The 18,647-nt window shown below is 35.8% G+C and overlaps 1 protein-coding gene across 12 annotated transcripts in view; it reads left to right on the forward strand.

Annotated features, from left to right (window-relative positions):
• The window catches only part of FIG4 (polyphosphoinositide phosphatase FIG4), a 124,496-nt gene that overhangs the window by 89,590 nt on the left and 16,259 nt on the right, over positions 1-18,647 (forward strand). For 11 of the 12 annotated variants that reach the window (XR_013032274.1, XR_013032272.1, XR_013032275.1 and 8 more), the window contains 3 exons: positions 7,311-7,369; positions 12,602-12,749; positions 13,500-13,749. Coding sequence is in view for 6 of the 12 variants with exons in the window: in XM_076517342.1 (XP_076373457.1) it covers positions 7,311-7,369; positions 12,602-12,749; positions 13,500-13,749 (457 nt within the window). In the remaining 6 variants the exon portion in view is untranslated. Of the gene's footprint in view, positions 1-7,310; positions 7,370-12,601; positions 12,750-13,499; positions 13,750-17,173; positions 18,514-18,647 lie in introns of those variants that run through there. The other variant, XM_076517344.1, reaches the window with a different exon arrangement.

Below are 18,647 nucleotides of genomic sequence, written 5' to 3' on the forward strand. Positions count from 1 at the left end.
ATAAACAAGAGGGTTGGAAGTTATTGTCCCCCCACTCCATCTCAAACATATGCTAATGCGCTCCATTCCACTGCTGCAGTGGTTGTGCAGACATATCTCTTCGTGCCTCTAATTGGGTCGTTTGCATATCATCTGAAGAGTCTTTTGACCTCCATAGTTAAAAGAGTTGATGAATCTTCATTTGTTTCCATCTCTGTCTCTGCCATTCCTTCCAATGGCTGTCTGTGTCCACTTTCCTTGGCTTTGGGTGTTTCCTCAGGTCCATCTCCTCATGCAGCCCTGAGATGCAAAACAATTATTTGTTCATGCCCTCAGTCACAGAGACAAACCTGCCTACTCGACCCAGGGCAGAATCTAGGGATGTCTATAGACCTTCATCCAATAAAGAAAAAAACATGGTCAGACACAGAAGGGCTCCCCACCTCATTCTCCTCCACATTAATAAAAATGACCATTTTGACACCACAGAACTTTTGGGTTTTCGTTCGAATATAAATGTCATTAAGGATTTAATTGATTCTTACCATCCTCTGTGTGTCTCTTCTAAGAGGGAGTGTTTCTGAAACCTGCCAGTCCATTTGCCTTTCAGCAGTTTTCTTTGTACAGAAATGACAGGTTGTGTGATGGACAAGTGCATGGAGGGGGTGACACTGTTGGCCAGTCAGCATGTGCCCATTCTGTCTTTGCCACTCAATACACCCTTAGAGATTGTAGACATCAGTGTTTCCTTGGGTCATATCATCATTATTTGTTCTTTCTACCAGGGTTCTGAAGATACCTATGATCAATCAGACCTTGATGTCCTCAATGAACAGTTACCATCTCCTCTTTTAATTCTGGGGGATTTTAATGGACATAATTTCCTCTGGGGTGATACTAATATTGACGGGAGGAGTTGTTTCGTAGAATGTATGCAATTGGATCACAACCTACCGATCTTCAATTCTAGTCTTACACTTATTTTCATGCATCTAGTCAGTCTTTTACTGCTATTGATCTTTCTATCTGCTCCCCTTTACTTTTCATGGAGGTTTGATAGTAACTCACAGGGTAGTGATCATTCTCCTATCATTTTGAAAGAGACTGCTCATGGTCAGTGCCACCCGACCTATGTGCCTCGATGGGAGCTGGACCAGGCCAGTTGGCCCTCTTTCACTGCTCTCCTGGAACTTGACCCTGCCATCATCTGTAAGCTATCAATAGATGACTGCTTGGCAGCAGTGAATGACTGTATTGTCCAGGCAGCTACTCAGTGTATTCCTAAAACCTTGACTCATTTTCCACACTATTTTCATTCGTGGTGGAATCCTGCCTGCCACATGGCATGGAAGGCTCAAGAATAGGCCTGGGATACCTTTTGTAGGTATCCCACACTTTTATACTGCATTGCTTTGCAATGAATCTGTGCACATACTCAGCAGGTCAGATATCAAAGCCAGAAGGAATCTTGGATTGAATACATAACTAGCATTTCTTCTACCATCAGTTCCAAAGTCATATGGGACAAGATCCAAAAGGTTGGTGGACAGTATACTTCTGCCCCTCTTTTGGTCTTACTATCTGATGGCCAAGAAGTTGCTGATGCCCAGAGTATTGTTGGAAATCAGAGTAAAAATCTTTTCTTCTGCATGTAGCACTTCTGCTTCATCTCCCACCTTCTTAGCCATCAAGATACGGGCAGAGCAATCATCTCTTTCTTTTCAAGCTGATTGTCTCTGTGACTATAATTGCCCCTTTATGCTGGTGGAACTCAAACTTGATCTTCATCGGTTTAGCAGTAAATCCGTAGGACCTGATGATATTCACTACAAGGTGCTACGTCATCCCTTTTCTGCCTATCTTGCTATTCTTCTCGTTTTTAACCAGATCTGACAGGAGAATGCTTTTTCTGATGCTTAGCACCATGTTATTGTCCTCCCTTTTCCTAAGCCTGGGAAGGATCCCAAGATTCCTTTAAACAGCTGTCTAGTTGCTTTGATAAGCTGTCTCTGTAAGATTTTAGAAAAGATGGTTAATGCTTGTCTTGTTTGGTTCCTCAAATCAAACAACCTCCTTTTGCCCACCCTGTGGGGATTCCAATGACAGTGCTCCAACCATGCACCACCTTATTTGACTTGAAACGTCAGTTAGGGAAGCCTTTCTCAAGTGACAACATCTTGCTTCTGTATTTTTTGACCTTGAGAAAGCTTATGATACTACATGGAGATGTAGCATCTTGTGAGACCTCAAGTTGTACAGGTTACATGGCCATTTGCCCATTTTTAATAAACATTTTTTAATGGACTGGCAGTTCCAAGTCTGTGTGGGTTAAACCCTTTCCCGTTCTTTCCCATAGGCTGTGTCTTAAGTGTCACACTTTTCATTATAAAGATTAATGTTGTTAGTGGAGAACTTCCCCATAGAATTGCAAATGGTCTTTTTGTCAATGACTTCCACCTCTAGTGTCAGTTGTTGAGCAAGAAGTGTATTGAATGGCAGCTACAGACTGCCTTCAGTCATTTTCTGAAGTGTACCACGGTTTTACCTCTTCTCACTCTAAAACCATTTGCATGCACTTTTGTTGTCAATGGAGTATTTGCCTCGATCCTGAGCTCCATGGTGGGGAAGTTGTGGATCCCATGGTCTCAGAGACAAAGTTCTTGGGGCTTATCTATGACTGTAAGCTGACATTTATTCCCTATATCAAGCAGCTATGTGACAAGTGTATAAGATCACTGAACATCCTCCATGTCCTCTCTTCCACTTCTTGGGAAGAGGATCAGTGTTCTATGCTAAAAATCTATTGTACCCTCATTTGATTGAAACTGGACTGTGGGTCTCTATTCTATGACTTCACCAGAACCTCCGCCTTGAAGATGATGGACCTTGTTCACTATCATGGGCTTCAGTTCTGCACAGGGGCCTTCCAAGCTTCTTCAGTCCAGAGTTTGAACCTCTTGAACCTCCTCTAAATCATTGCTACTTGCAACTGTCTTTATGTTTCAAAACTTTAATCCTTACCACAGCATTCCATCTGGGGTTGTGTTTTCTTTCCTCAGTTGATTTGCTTTTTCAGAATAGATGGTCTGCCTTTGTTCTTTTTAGCCTGATCATCCAGGCACAGTTGGATGAATTCAGTCTGTCCTTGAATAACATTGCTGTATTTACTGGTCAGCCCATCCCACCATGGCTTATTACCATCCCCAAATATGATCTTTCTTTGAGTCGTCTGAAGAAAGTGGATACTCCTGATTAGAAGTACTGCCTTCTATTTGCTGAATGTCTTTCGAACCATCCTTCCATTCCTATTTATATGGATGGTTTGAAATCAGGTAATTCTGTGGGCTCTGCCATTGTTTGTTGTGGTTCAGTGGTTGCACATAGAATCCCCTCTACTGTTTTTATATTCACTGCTGAATTGTATGTCATTTGTTTTGCCCTAGATCACATAGAAGTTATGCAGTACATGAACTGTACTATTTATACCAAGTTGCTTAACTCTCTACTGTTGCTGGAATTGCCTCACATTAGTTTTCATCTTGTTCTCTTCTGTATTGAAAACCAACTGGCCCATTTTTCTCTATCATCTAGTTCTATCCAGTTTTTCTTGATACCAGGCCACATCTGTATTCACAGGAAATAGCTCGCTGTCACCACAGCTAATCTGTCTGTTTTTAAATTTTTAAGGACCAGTGGCCTTTTTAACTCTATTTAAGCTTATAATTTGAAAATTGGACTTTGTTTTGTTTTCCCATTATTCCTTTTTACATATTTTAATTTTCTTTTATTTTTACTTTTTACTAGTTGTTCGGCACAGATAGCCTAGTTGCTTTGTACTAATAAATACCAAATAATGAACCAACAAATCCTGGTCAACACTTCTTTAATGTTCTTGGGTCTTTTGGCTTGGTTTGTTTTTGTTATGGATTGATTTTATTAACCTAAATTTTAATGGCTTGTGTAATATTTTTTTTTTTGAATTTTTAATTTCTTACCATCTTTCATATTTCTTCTTGGTAGGATCCATGCTATGGGTTGCTTCATTGTTTTTAAGGTTTCTTTCTCTTGAATCCATTTTCCATTGTTTCCTTCTCTTACTCCACTACTTTATCTTTGATTTTTTTTCCCTTCTTTTCTTACCCATTGAGTTTAGATTGTGATTTGATTGGTCTTTTATTCCTTGTCTCTTACCTCCCCCCCCTTTTCACTCCAGTCATGCACCTTCCCTTTTCTCTTTATATCTACACTGTTCTGTGGGAGAACTTTTGTCAAGAACTGTGACTATATCTTATACATTCATCTTCCATTCACTGCTTAGATAGTTGTTTCCTCCTTTTCACAGTTCTGTCATCTTTCTGTTGCCATCTTTCACTCTTTCATAAGACTGTTATTTGGGTAAATTACTTTTCAGAAAAAATACCAGTTTTCTGCTTGTACAGCAGTAAGTCTATGGATTTACAATGCTAAAATCAAGGGTTTGATTCCTCTTGGTGGATTCAGTAGATAGCCCAATGTGGCTTTGTTATAAGAAAAGAAAAACACACACACACACAGAGTATATGTACCTCTTATTTTTAAGGGCATATCACTGTTTGTTTGTTTTTTCCTTCTGAAGCCTGCTCTGTGGTGAGTGATGCTTGTTCACGTGTACTTAAAGTAGACAAAACCATACTGTAAATCCTGTTGACTTGCATCTTACGATTTTCACAGTGTAGATGGGATGTTTCACAAGTTTATTTGTAGATTTATCCTTGTAGTATGTGTACTTCGTTAGTTTCTCCATTCTGGACCATACTCACTAATGGACTACATAAGTAAAGCAAAAGGGTATAGCTGTCCATTTTTGCCATGCTTTATACTGAGTATAAGGTATACTCAGTATACCTGAGTATACTGTATACTCCATACATAGATATGGAATGCTTTTTAGAATAGGGTTTCAAAGTCACCCATTGTCTCATGTGATGTCATTCCTCCAGAAGTCTCCACCATGCTTTCTCCCTCCTTTTATGAGTCCTTAACACTTTCCATTTCCAAGCCATTGGGGTGGATGGACTGTGGAGGCATCCTCTTCAATCTGTTAAAAATGTATATATAGGTTGGGGGTACAGGATTCTCTCCAGTCTCATTGAGAACTTGAGATGAAAATGGTATACTTTTCTTTCCTATCTCTACCAGATGGCTTGGTTTTTTGGATTGTAGTTGACTTGCTTTGTATGGTCTGTCATGCCATAGCCACTTTATGGCTAGGAGTATATACTTTTAATCTTATCCACTGTAATGTTTTCTGGGATTGAATGTAATAAATACTGTATGGTTTGGATCTCTGTCCTCCTATAATTCCTCCCATTTTAATGTACTCCTCCATCTTTTTGCCCATAAGTATTGCATCTTTCCACAAAGAATGAAGAGTATACCTGGTACAGAAATTATGCAATCTCCCACATTTGAACTTCTCCTTTAAGGATCTATTTTTTGGAAATATACATTGAGCACTTTCGAAAGATAGTTTGTTTGTTTTTTTCCTTGAATTGCTCCCTACGTGTTTTTTTTGTGTGGTTCCTAGCTATTTATATGAGAGGAGGTAATGTACTGTATTGGAAATTATAATTTTCCTATACTGAAAATGTATTGTTGACAGGTACTTACCTCTCTTCCTCCCCTTTAAAAACTGGTACATCAGTTTTCTGCCAAAGTGCAAAGTGATAGTTTGGTAGAACTGAGAAGAGGGAGTCCCACTTATTGTTGCATGGTGATTTGCATTCAAGACACATTTGAATCAGTTGATTACAAAATGAGTAGGAATTTCAAGGCAGGTGACATACAAATGTTTTTTGCAAAAAGAGGGCAGCACTGAATGGGAATAGCTATTTGTGTGAAATGAAGTAAGTACCTAATAGAGATATGTTTTCAGTATGGGAAAATGATGTTTTTTCAACTGATAATGTACTATTCTCTTCAGATTCAGAAATGAGTTATGTTTTGTAGTGGTAGTTGTCTGAATTCAATGCTGGGTTTTCTTGATAGAAAAGCTGGTTTATTGTTCAAGATCTCTTCTGTTATGAGTTTAATCTGGTTTTGCTGGCTTTGTAATACAGCCAGACATTATAGTCAAATTTCCAGATTTCTTGAATCACTTGGAAAGGCAATAACCACTAATACAATTCATAATAGAAATAAAACAAAAATGCCCATTCTTAAACGTAATGGTTACCAAAACACACTAATCACATTCCTTAGGGGCTTACAGGAGGCTTAGAGATATTGTTAAGTGCCTCAACTATAAATCAGACCAATTCGACAGGTTAACATAGGTATCACAGACTAATTGATTCCTAGACAGACCAAGATACTTCATGAGAAGATGGTAAGAATAAAGAAGAAAAACACATTTCTACTATCATTTTTGATAGTGGATACCCAGTGAACTTTATAGGAATAATTAAAAAAAAAAGATAAATGCCAAAAACAAGTTGGAAGAAAATTGCAGACTAATGCCATATCTATCTATGTCAAAGATCTTTCAAAAATATACAGAGCATATGGGGACAGAATAAATATATAACAGTGTTTAGAAGCCATTACAATGCAATGTGATTGTAGTTGCTACACATCACATCATCTAACAAAATAAATGGAGAGCAAATACACCATATACTACATCTCTTTTGAAAGTGGAGTCCTATTAACTGGAAAAACAAAACAGAGTGCCAAAAGTTCAAATTAAATAGAACTATAGACTTAAAAGAACTTGTAATACAAACCTGTATATAATAGTCCATCATACAAGAAAATATCATGCAGTTAAATGGAATAATATGAAAATAGTGGGTTATGAACCACACATCAAGAAAAGCTTTTTAGATTTACTTAAATGATGCACAAACAGGCAACCTAGTATAGAAGTTGGCAAAGCCTGGATGTCCCTTTTGAAACATTTATGTAATTACTTCAATCAGGTCCTAATGGAGGAGACACTAGATGAACAGGTAACATGCCCTTTCTATCAAGATGGCCCCAGATTGAATTCTGGCTAGCTACTAACACAACTAAAACAGTCTTTCTTAAGGATTTTCTGAAGTGTACAACAGATTAGTGGTTAAAATTTGAATTACAAACTAGTTAACAACTAGTAATTGATATTAAATTAGATTTAATAATTACATAGTGGTTAACTTCAATAGTGACATATTGTTTTATTTTTGGTTGAATACCTAATTGTATTACCTTTTATAAATAACATTTCAAATAAAAGCCTATCATTTTCTTAAAAGTAAAAGAGGTGATGTAATGTTCTTGTAGTTCAAGCTCTTGTTTTTTATGTTGTGTAGTTACACAAGGTGGTGGGACGAAGATGTAGCTGGTTGTTTGCCATTAGCACTTGATGAAGGTATGTTTTAATGTGGTTTTTGAAATTATACATAGTTATTTTGTTTTTTTACCATGTTTTATAAACTGTTACCTATCATTTTTTTTGGTATATAAATGAAAATTTTGTGTGAAACAATAGAGATTTGCAAATGTTACTAACAATGATATAATTATGCATATAAATAACAAACATAAATTGTTCTTTCCAGTATGGTGCACTACCTCTTCTCACATGTATAGTTATTCTCATTTAGTTCTGCCCTCTGTATGCAAAGAGTACAGCATAGTATGAAAAAAAGATGATGCATGTACACTGTTAATTCCTGTCACAATGTAACTTCCTTTTTCAAAATACAATTTTCAGGATCTTAATTTCTCCTCATATACAACCCCTCCATCCTAAGTATTCAGGGGCATAGCTGGGAGGGGTTACCCTCCCTCATGGACCCAAACTTTTTAGACAAGTTCAGTTGCCACTTGTAAAGTTTCATAAATATCCGTGATTGTATGGCAGACACAACAAGTGGTCAAATGCAAATTTATGATTGAACACACTTTTAATACAGCAAGTTTTGTCAGAACTAGAGAACTGCAATCGAATATCTATGAAAGGCTCAAACACCTGTTCGTTCTTGTCAGGACATCTACAACACAGTTTGGTTCAATTTTAATATCATGGTGCCCGAAAATTGTATTATTTTGAAAAAGGAAGGTATATTGCAACAGGATAATAATGATGGGATCCTCATCAGTTTCACCAACAAACATTGGACCAGAATCGTATTTTCCCCTCAAAGCTAAACACTGTCTCCCACACAGCAATACAGTATCAATAATAGGCATTAAATATTGCTGGTTCTGTTCAATTTCTTACTTATAAGTTGCATCAAGCTGCAAGTGCACAGAGGAACTTGTGTTTATGACCTGTAGAAAATTGTTAGCTTTTTCTTTGCTGTCTTGGTGGTACTGTTTCAATTCATGTGCCTTCAATAGCCTTCTTCCAGTTTGTGTATGGAAATTTCACTAGTTGTCTCAATATCTGGCTTCTAACACCAGTACCATCAGGAGCAAAAAGACAGCAATACTTGCAGAAAGCACCCTTTGCATGTTGACTGTAGAGTAGCCATCTCCACTGTGAAAGCCAATGATGCTAAAAACACTGCTATCTTGGACAACACTGGGGGAAAACATAATCACTCCCTGGCTTTCAGGCATTCTCAAGGAGACATTTTTTGGTTTCAGCATTTATCTAAAAGAGACAGAAAGACAGTTCTCATTAAGTTATTTTGCACATAGGAAAGTTTGTTATGAGAGTGCAATAACCTCGAAGAGAAAGGCTAAGAGCTGTACTTCACAGAGCAGGCCTAACATCCTGTGGCTGTAGGCCTACAATCACTAGCAGCAATGAATATTCAGTCTAAAACTCATCAGAGTGTTTGCATGATTTTTATTACAAAATTAATATAATGAGGAGTCGACGTACCTGTTTACCAATGCTGACATCATCAGAAATGTAATTTCTAACGTCCCAGACTGGACCTGAGGTGGTAGTGGCAGCACTGTTAGAAGGCGACGGTGATGACTGACAATTCTGATTCAACCTGATTGGCTGCAGCAGATTGATCAGGTTCAGCCTCATGAATGGGTTTAAAGAACCCATGCAGTGTCTTTTGCTTTTTCAGGCTTGACATAGTGAATGATTGTTTATCACAACCTCTGTTTGTCAACATCACATTCTTTTTGTCAACGTCACATTGACATTACCATTGGCACCATCTATAGTGAATCATTCACTATAGTTGGTGCCAATGGTACTAGGTTAGTGCCATGGTGCTGCCAGCCTGCCACGGTGCCACCCACTGTTTATTTGTGAAGTTAATTCTTAAAATTCGGGGAATCTGAACATACACTGTCCATGATATTTGAATACAGATTATAGACACTATACATATATTTTGCACTCTCCTGAGTGACTCTATATTTTATATCTTGATGACAGGACTGTAGGCCTATATATTTATTTATGATTAAAAAAATAAGACAAACACCTCAGTGTGCCATTTTGAAATTTGCCAAAAAGGTGGTCTCAGAATGCATAATTCAGGCTTTTTTTTTATGTTTTTACTAAAAGAACTTCCCAGGGGGCATGCCCCTGGACCCGCCTAGCATGACTTCACGCCTGCACGCTTGCATCAAGCACTCAAACTACCCCCCCATGGCCATTTTTGGCTATGCCCCTGCAAGTACCATTTTGTTAACCCTTATTTAAAAAGTTTTTACATTTGTCCAGTGTCTCCAAATAACTTGGCTATCCATTTTACAACTGATAATTATTGTTACTTCTCTTCAAAATTTGTAATCAAAATATCATTATTCTTGATCTCCACATGCAACAAAACATCAAATCTAATATAGCAATGATCACTTGTACCTAGGTGTTCCTCAATTTCCATTCTATCAACCATTTCTGTGTTAGAAGTTAACAATAAATCTCAAACAGCATTAATTCTAGTAGGTTTTTTGATCAATTGGTGAGGAAGTCCATCTTGAACAGTTTCCAGAAATCTTTCTTTCTCATAGTTTGATAATAGCATTTCCATATCAATATATATGAAATTAAAATCACCCATAATTATGACTAAGCAGCATGTACATTTTCTGATGATGCACGTGTGTATAAAAACTTACCATCAATAACAAACAAACACTGTGCAGGTGAAGACGTTTTCAAACAGATTTTATCTTTTATAACTTTATCAAAGAATAGACTAGGCCTCTATGTCACAAATTAAATTTTCAATTTTATCTTTCTTGAATAGAAACTTGTAATATCATCATAAGTTTTAAGGCATAGAAATACCAGTAACATGAATTTTAATTCATTAGCATAGAATGCCTAAACTTAATTTAAAATGAACCTTTTTAAGCTTAGCAAAATGGGTCAAATTAAAACACAACATGACCCAATAATCAATTTTTTTACTTTTTAACTCTTTAACTCTTTAAGCCCATATTTTTTTGTGCATTCTGATAGAATTATTTTCATTACTTCCTAATAATTATTGCAGTACCATAGTAAATTTGTTTTTTTTTTAATTTTGTTTTTCCTTCAACATTAAGGGTACCCACATGTAGCACCGTTGAGTGAATAGCCTCAAATCACGTCCTATTGGATATTTGGTGATAGAAAGGTGTGTAGAACATCAGGGGTATCCACATGTAGCACTGTTGAGTGAATAGCCTCAAACCACTCTCTGTTGAATATTTGGTGATAGAAAGGTCTCTAGAGCATCAAGTGTGTCCACATATAACATTGTTGAGTGAATAACCTCAAACCACTCCCTGTTTAACATTTGGTGATAGAAAGGTCTGTAGAGCATCGGGGGTACCCATATGTAGCACTGTTGAGTGAATAACCTCAAACAACTTCCTGTTCAACATTTGGTGATAGAAAGGTGTGTAGAGAGATTGGTTGGTGGCAAAGTAATCTCAAATACTAAGTAATTTGTCTATGCCTATTGATGTTGTTATCACAAGAAATTTCACAACTCATAGTCAGTAGAGGGAGTCCTGTTCAAATACCTTGTATCTCAATTGTTTCTAAGCATGTGTTTTCTTTGCAACTTGTGCTTTGGCATTGCTGTTAATAGCAGTGATAAGAGAATTGCTTATATCTTCTGTAGAAAGAGCTCTGAAACATTTGACAGACATTGAGGTTTTGCCAAATAACAGCAATGATCCTGGTGTACATACTGTCATCAATGATAACCCAAAGTCATTACTTATATCTTAACGGATTTACTTCAGACTAATCATTATATCTGGCTCTGGTAACAGATGTAGAATTAGGAAAAGGATTAGATCTAGCTGGGGTTTGCTTTTATGTCTTATTTGTACTAATAGGTCCTTGTTGGGGTGATTGAGAGGCACTGGAAATTGATCTTGATGACATTTTTGAGTTACTTTTGTCCCAGATTCTTTAACAAGGTCACATTCAAGATTAGAATCATCATTCTTATCACTCCTTCCTTCATCTAATTCATTAAATAAAGTCATAGCTTGCTCAGCAGTAAAACATTTTGGTAGCCTCTTTCCACTCACCATCTTTGTTTTACAACTGATGGAAACAATTTGTTATATTTTACAAGGAAACTCTGAAAATATTGGTCTCAAACACAGCTTCCTATCTGTTTATAAAAGAGGGATAATAATAAAATAGTTTGGATTAATTTTCAGCCAAACAGGTAATACTATTATAAGACACTGTTACCATCCAAGGGGTAAATTGGCATTTTTGGCTAAATAGTAACAGCTTACACTTAGGTTTATGGAGCTAAAATACCATGAAAAATATTTATATTTGAAAATGTTTTACCTCGCATCACAATTAACAAACAAACACCATAACAAAGTGGTTGAGCCAGCATTTTATTCACTAATTCAGTCACTTTTTTATGACTTGACAGTTCGTTTGCTTTTGTAATTTACTCTAATTTTATAAATTTATAGACTGAATTCTCTTATAATTTGATTGTTTTGGTTCTTTACAAAAACCGTTTTGTGTATTTTATCATCATCTGCAAGTGTTTCTTGCTTAGAATTTAGACTTGTATATATTTCAGTGTTCATTTTTGATTTTTGATAAAACATTATAAAGTTGACCATGAGAAAAACCTTATTCTGGAAAAAGAATTCCTACATCATCAAATATCAGAACCTGCAGTTTATTAATTGTGATGGTAGAGAATTGGAGAGTAGAGGGTAAATCCAAAGATGTATAACATTTCATAAAAAAATATTTATTAAACTTTGTACTGAATTTTTAATAAATCTTTAAAAAGTGAAAAACAACAAGAATAATGTATTTAGGTATTATCTGTTGGTACATAAAGATTTTTAAGTTGCATTTCATACAGACACACTAGTGTTTTTATATACGGTAATGAATATTTGTATCAGTGTGATTAGTCCTAATTAATTGATTTTCAGGTACTTTTTCACTTGATATTTGTGACCTCGACAGTAACTTTGACCTTATTGGTAAATAATTTGGTTTATAAATTTTTACTGCATTGGTTATTGACTCAAATTACTGGTTTTAGTAGCAAGTTTTTAGTGGGAAAAATTATTACTTCTAAAATATGTCTCTCAATATTTTAAATGCTGTTAAACTCTTCCTGTAATCTTAGTGAGTCAGTAAGACATCTTTATCATTTAACATTATATATGAGATTTTTGTTTGTTTGTCTAGTGATCAAAGGACACAAAAATACATTAGTTGAAGTTTATCAAGCTATGTTTCCTGATGAGAGAATTGATGGATTCTTTGAACATTATCGGCCATATGAGATGTCAGTTTTAAATGAAATATATTCCTTTATCATGGCTCATTCAATAAGGTTAGTCATAAGCAGTAATTAAATTTTGTATTAAAAACATAAGAACTTATTTCACGAACAAATTGTTTTCAACATAGTTAAAATTCAAAATATCTCTATCTCTAAAAAAAATTTCTATTAGATTTCTCTCTCAAGATTAGTAATGGTTTGATTAAAACATCAAATTTGTAATACATTGGGGTAAAACAAGAAAAAAAATTATTTATATGTTGTGTGTATATATATAACTTACTTACTGATATAAAACAAGCCTTAATAAAATGCTGCTCATCAAAACAATCACCAGAGCACAGGCTATAATGCAGGGCATAAGATGTATCCTGATGTTTGGAGATGACTGATGAAGTAAAACCTACATTGCTGTGGGGATACACTGTCTGTTAGTCTTAACCTCCATTTATGAAGCCTCACATCTAAAAAAAAATAGAGAAAAAAGAAGAAATTAAACAAAAAAAAAAGACATGAGGAAGATATGGGTGCTCAAGCCTAGTATATCACCCATCTATATTGCCTGACGCTTGTGTGAAGGTGACTGTTCTGAGAAAAAAAAATGAAAAATAAGTAAAAAGAGAAAAACCTGTCCTACCATTGCAGGTGGTGAATAAAACAGTCTTACCACTTGAAGATAGCATTCCAGTCTTCATTATAGTAGAAAAAATTCACATTCTTCTCAAGTGATCCATATTTATGTTGTTGTTTTTTTAAAAAATTAGGTTTCATGTAACTTTTCAAAATCCTGGTTTCATCTAGAGACTTCATGCCATCATTTACAAACAACTGTAGTCCTTTTTCTGTACGAGTCCAGCCAGGTAAGAGGCGAGAGTCAGGAGGAAGAACTAAACCTCCAAATCCATCAGTGTCGGGAATATCTTCCACATCTTCAACATCAAGTAGTACAGAGGACACCGATACAGATGAAAGTAGCGATGAAGATTTCATTCTTACAGATAGCAATGAATCAAACACTAGTGACTCAATACCAAAACACGTCACTTTTAGTGTGAGTACTTGTAATTTTTTAGCATGCACTTTAATGCACTCCACTGCAGTGTAATAATGCACTTCTTTATATGTGAATTTATATCAATATCATTGCTTTTAATTCTCTCCTTTCTTGAGTGACAAGGCTCATTATATTGGGTAATTTTTAAACTCTGCTCACAGTTGTATGTAGTTTAGTTTTTGTATTGGCAACAATAAATAAAGTTCTGAATGTTCTTGACATAATTCAGAGCATGCATTAACTTTCTTAAGGTTTTACCACTTCCACATTTTACATGATTTATTGCACCTACAATCATGATGATATTTAGATGGACAAGCTCTGTATTCTTGCCAAAATTCATATTTTCTTCTTGACAGTCATGCTGTTATCTTTTCTGGACAAGAAAGATAAAGTGAACATTAGCTCTTGATTTGAATACTTCCACCAGTATTGGAACATTACAACCTCTTTGGAGGTCTTACACATGGAGTCTGCCTCTAATGTCCAGAGAGATCTTTTGGGTACATATATTGCCAACACTTATTCATTGGTGTAATTGAGCAATTAATGCTGAATTATCTTTTAGTGTTTCTGGAAGATTTCACGTACATGTGGATATTTAAAGTGTGGAACACCCACCATATTCTCATGGTTAAATTTTGATTAGATCTACTTGTCTTAACCATCTGCAGAGCAAAATATGTTTTCAAGTGGTCACCTGCTCTTACTCATTATTCACTTTTTGCTTTGCATGCTATGATTTATCTATTTTTGAGACTATTATTTTGTGTAGTTATCAACTATTAGCTATTTACTTTTTCCTTGATCATTTATTCAGGATCAAATTTCTGTTACCTCATTTGTCACCGATGTAATTTCTTTTACCACCTGACTCCAATTTGCTGATTTGCATGATAATTGTCTTCCCAAACATTTCAGCTCACCTCTTTACAATGCTAAAATCAGGGGTTTGAGTCTCCTCAGTAGACACAGCATATAGCCCATTATGGCTTTGGTATAAGAAAAACACACATACCCAGCTCACCTTAGAAGAGCTTCTTTTCTTTGTAATTTTGCCTTTCCAGGAAATCCCTAACTAGTTTCCCATTTACAATAAGAATGCCTGTAGGGGCTACTTAGGATTTTATCATCTTGATTTACTCTCTGTCTTCATTCATCTTTTGAGATGATTATCTAGTTATGTTCTTACTCATACCTTGTCTTTCTCATCTAATTTTCAGCCAACATCTACTACTTCTATTCATTCCATTTTACCCTACAGAGTGGCCAGACATACTAGGTGAGCTGGATCTTGTCAATAAACTCATGTAATCTGTTCCTGATGCTTCCTCCATCAGAATTTTTGGATGTCATATTAGATTACTTGTTCATCTGTAGACTGTAGGTGTCCTCAGAATCAGCATATTTCTAGTCTCGTCTTTAATTACTTTTATTGTCCTTTTATTCCTTCTGTGCACCCAACATCTCTTCTTTCCATTCCAGTTTGCCTACATATTCTTGATCAGGAAGTCTCATCTCCTTTAAAAAGGAGCAGTTCAAAATTATTTTTCATACTTCTCCTGGGTTTTATTGCTGTCTGTTTGAGATTCTTAAGAAATCAAGAAATTGGGAACTTGTCACATAGACTTATTTCAGTGTAATCTTTACATGGAAACGCCTCATTTTATGATGAAAAATATGAGACGTTACAAAATATATTCATTTCAACCATTGAAAAATGAAGATGGAAGTAAAGAATGCCCGTCTTCGTATCCATGTTCGTCCGTTATCACGCCATATTCTTCATTTTTGCTGTCAGGAGCAGTTTTTCATTTCAGTTTTCTTACCTTCAACTTGTTTTTGGTTCTATTCATGTTTTAACAAATGGACAAAGCTACTGTTAGTCTTCTCCTTTCTCTCAATGGATAAGCTAACACTCAAACTTAATAATTTGATCTTGAGGCTGATATCAAGACTGAGACCTGGTCCAGTTATCCCATCTTTGCTGTACAACTTTATTTTTTCACAGATGCCTGTCTGAAAGATTGGGCTACTATGTTGGAGAATCAGAAGCTTAGGCAACAGCTCTTATGAATGTTAAAATCTTGTGCTGTATAGTGTGTTTGTTATATGTTTTTGTCCCTTCTACATAGCTTTTCTATTTTAGTTTGAATAGATAGTTCTATTTTGAAGGCTTACATCTGTAATCAACGTGGTACTCGTTTTTGGAGCTTTTGATTTGCCTACATTTTCTCTACTTCTTTAGCTTCATTCTTACCATTGTACCTGTCCTGGGAACTCTTTTACTCTCTTTCTATCAAAATCTCCATAAAATAGACTTTCCAATTTTTGATTGTTCAATGATCAATGTCTTTGCTACACCAAACAAACCTTTACTTCCACTGTATTTGTCTCCAGCTTTAGGTCTAAATCATTTGGCAATAGACACCCAAGAACTGTAAGCATAACTTCTATCCACTTTCTTCTTTGAGTACTTTTTATGGTAAATTAATTGAAGTATCACATTAGCAGCTAAACCTTAATTTCTTTCTATTACCACCATGGAATCGTCATCTACTTTGTCCTCAAATGTCTTTATGATTCTCTTCTGGTCTTTCCTTCATCTTATGACTGTTCTGGCTTTTTAGATGTCAGAGCTAAGTCTGGTCTTTTTGAATTTTAAATTTTAACAGTTAAAATGAATTTCAAACAGGTAATTACCTCTGAAATACATTCTCACCAACTTCCCCACAAGTAGTAGATATCCATAATGACTGTAACTACAAAATCTAGATTAAGACCAGAAAGTAGAACTTGTATACAACTTCATGTTATGGGTGAAACAAGTCAAATTGAACATGGTATAATGGAGAACTCTGGTTAAGTTCACGTGTACTGTATATTATGTCAAGGATAGTCAGAAGTTTAGTCACACAGTTGTTTGTAGCAACAAGGAAAAGTTTTCAGCATTTCAGGGATAATTACCTGTTGGAAATTAATTTTCATCTTTAAAATGTGAAATTTTATTTGCCATTGCAAGTAGTTGTGTTGCAGTTTTATTTCTCTTATCTTATTTCTTCATGATGTTCAGAGTTTTGTTTTCTGTTACATTTGTTTATGACACTTAAAATAATAAACATTAACTATTATTCTTATTAAGTATTTCAGTGTTCTTGAAGATAGTATTGTAGTATTTTTGATACTGTTACAATCCCACATACCATACTGTATAATACATAAAAACAAAAAAATGTCAGTTCTGCAATTTTGTAGTTATATATAAACTGCCCAGAAAAATTAAAGGAACAAGTATGTTTTCTTATATAATTTATCTTAGTGTTCCAAATGTGATTATAGTTTTATTTTTGTAGGAACAAGTATGTTTTCTTATATAATTTATCTTAGTGTTCCAAATGTGATAATATTTTTATTTTTTTAGGTAATTTGCTTCATTTCAGTTCCATCTGTATCCGTTTTTTAATGTGTGGTGAACAGTAAAACATGGAGAAATAAAATTTTTAAAAATGACCAATATCACCAAAACTGATATCCCATATGAAACAATACTTTAAACAGTTTACATACATTTATTCAAGAAATGTTTGAAACATTTAGTATCTAATATGGCTTCCATAGGCTGTGACACACTTCTGACACTGATTTGGCACACTTTGAATCAGTCTGTCGATGTTATCTTGGGGTATGGCAGCCCACTCATCTACTAGGGCTTATCGAAGTTCCTGTACATTCTGAGGAGGGTGCTGGCATTTATTAGCATGCCTCAACAACATATCCCAACAATATACAACCTGATTTAAATCTGGAGATCTGGGGGTCCACTCAAGTCTCTATTCCTTCCTCATCAAGAAAGTCCATACACAGTCTGGTGAAGTGGGCTCCACATTAACCTGCATAAAAATGAACCCACTGCAGATAGCACTGGCAAAAGGTCTCGCAGTGAGTTCCAGAATTTCATCTCTATATCATTGTGCATTCAAAGCACCCCTGTAAAGTATGAGTAAGTCCATGTGACCATACAAGCATGTGCCTGCCCAGACCATTACAGAACCTCCTCCATAAGCATCAACTTGCACAATGTTACAGGTGGAAAATCTCTCTCCTTGGTGTCTCCACACTCTTGCATGTCCATCATCTGTCCACAGCACAGTGGTCCATTGACGAAGTTCCCAGTCCAGGTACTGAGGAGCAAACTCCACCCAGGCTGCACAGTATTGTGCTGTCAGAATAACTCCTTTTGCAGGCTGTCTGGCCCTGAGGCATTCTTCTTGCAGAGGATTTGCAAACTATTTGGGTCGACGCACGAGTTCAAGTGAAATGCTGAAGGCCATTTTGCAGGGATCGAATCGTATCTAACCTGTCCCACAGAGCAATAGTCACAATGTAGCGATCCTCTCTGGCTGTTGTTCAGTGATGTTGGCCTTGACCTGGTCTCCTGGTAGCATCGCAAAAGTCGATTGATGACGCTTGGTGACACGCTAACCTGCTGTGCCAACCCTCCTTTAGGTTTGGCCATCCTCCAGCATCTGGACCACCCTGGCCACCTCGTTCTCTGTCAGATGGCACCTGACTGCTTGGGTACACACTAACAAAATGAGTCACAGAAGATCCATGTTGGTGTTTGTTTTGAAAATTAATGAGGAATGTGTAGTTTCACATAACAGCCTTATTTTGGGTACCTTTAGTTGTATTCTCCTTGAGTGAGGCGAGTTCGTTTGAGTTGCTTCAAACTTCATTCGTAACTTTAAAAAATACTTGTAGATGAGCAGATATGTTTTTCCAAAATAAATTTAGTTATGACAAAAATATATTGAAATATGTACTTGTTCCTTTAATTTTTTTGAGTCGTATATATATGTACATGTATATTTTAACATAAAAAAATACAAACATCA

The sequence above is a fragment of the Tachypleus tridentatus genome, chromosome 8 (genome assembly GCF_004210375.1).
Source record: "Tachypleus tridentatus isolate NWPU-2018 chromosome 8, ASM421037v1, whole genome shotgun sequence".
NCBI classification, from domain to species: domain Eukaryota; kingdom Metazoa; phylum Arthropoda; class Merostomata; order Xiphosura; family Limulidae; genus Tachypleus; species Tachypleus tridentatus.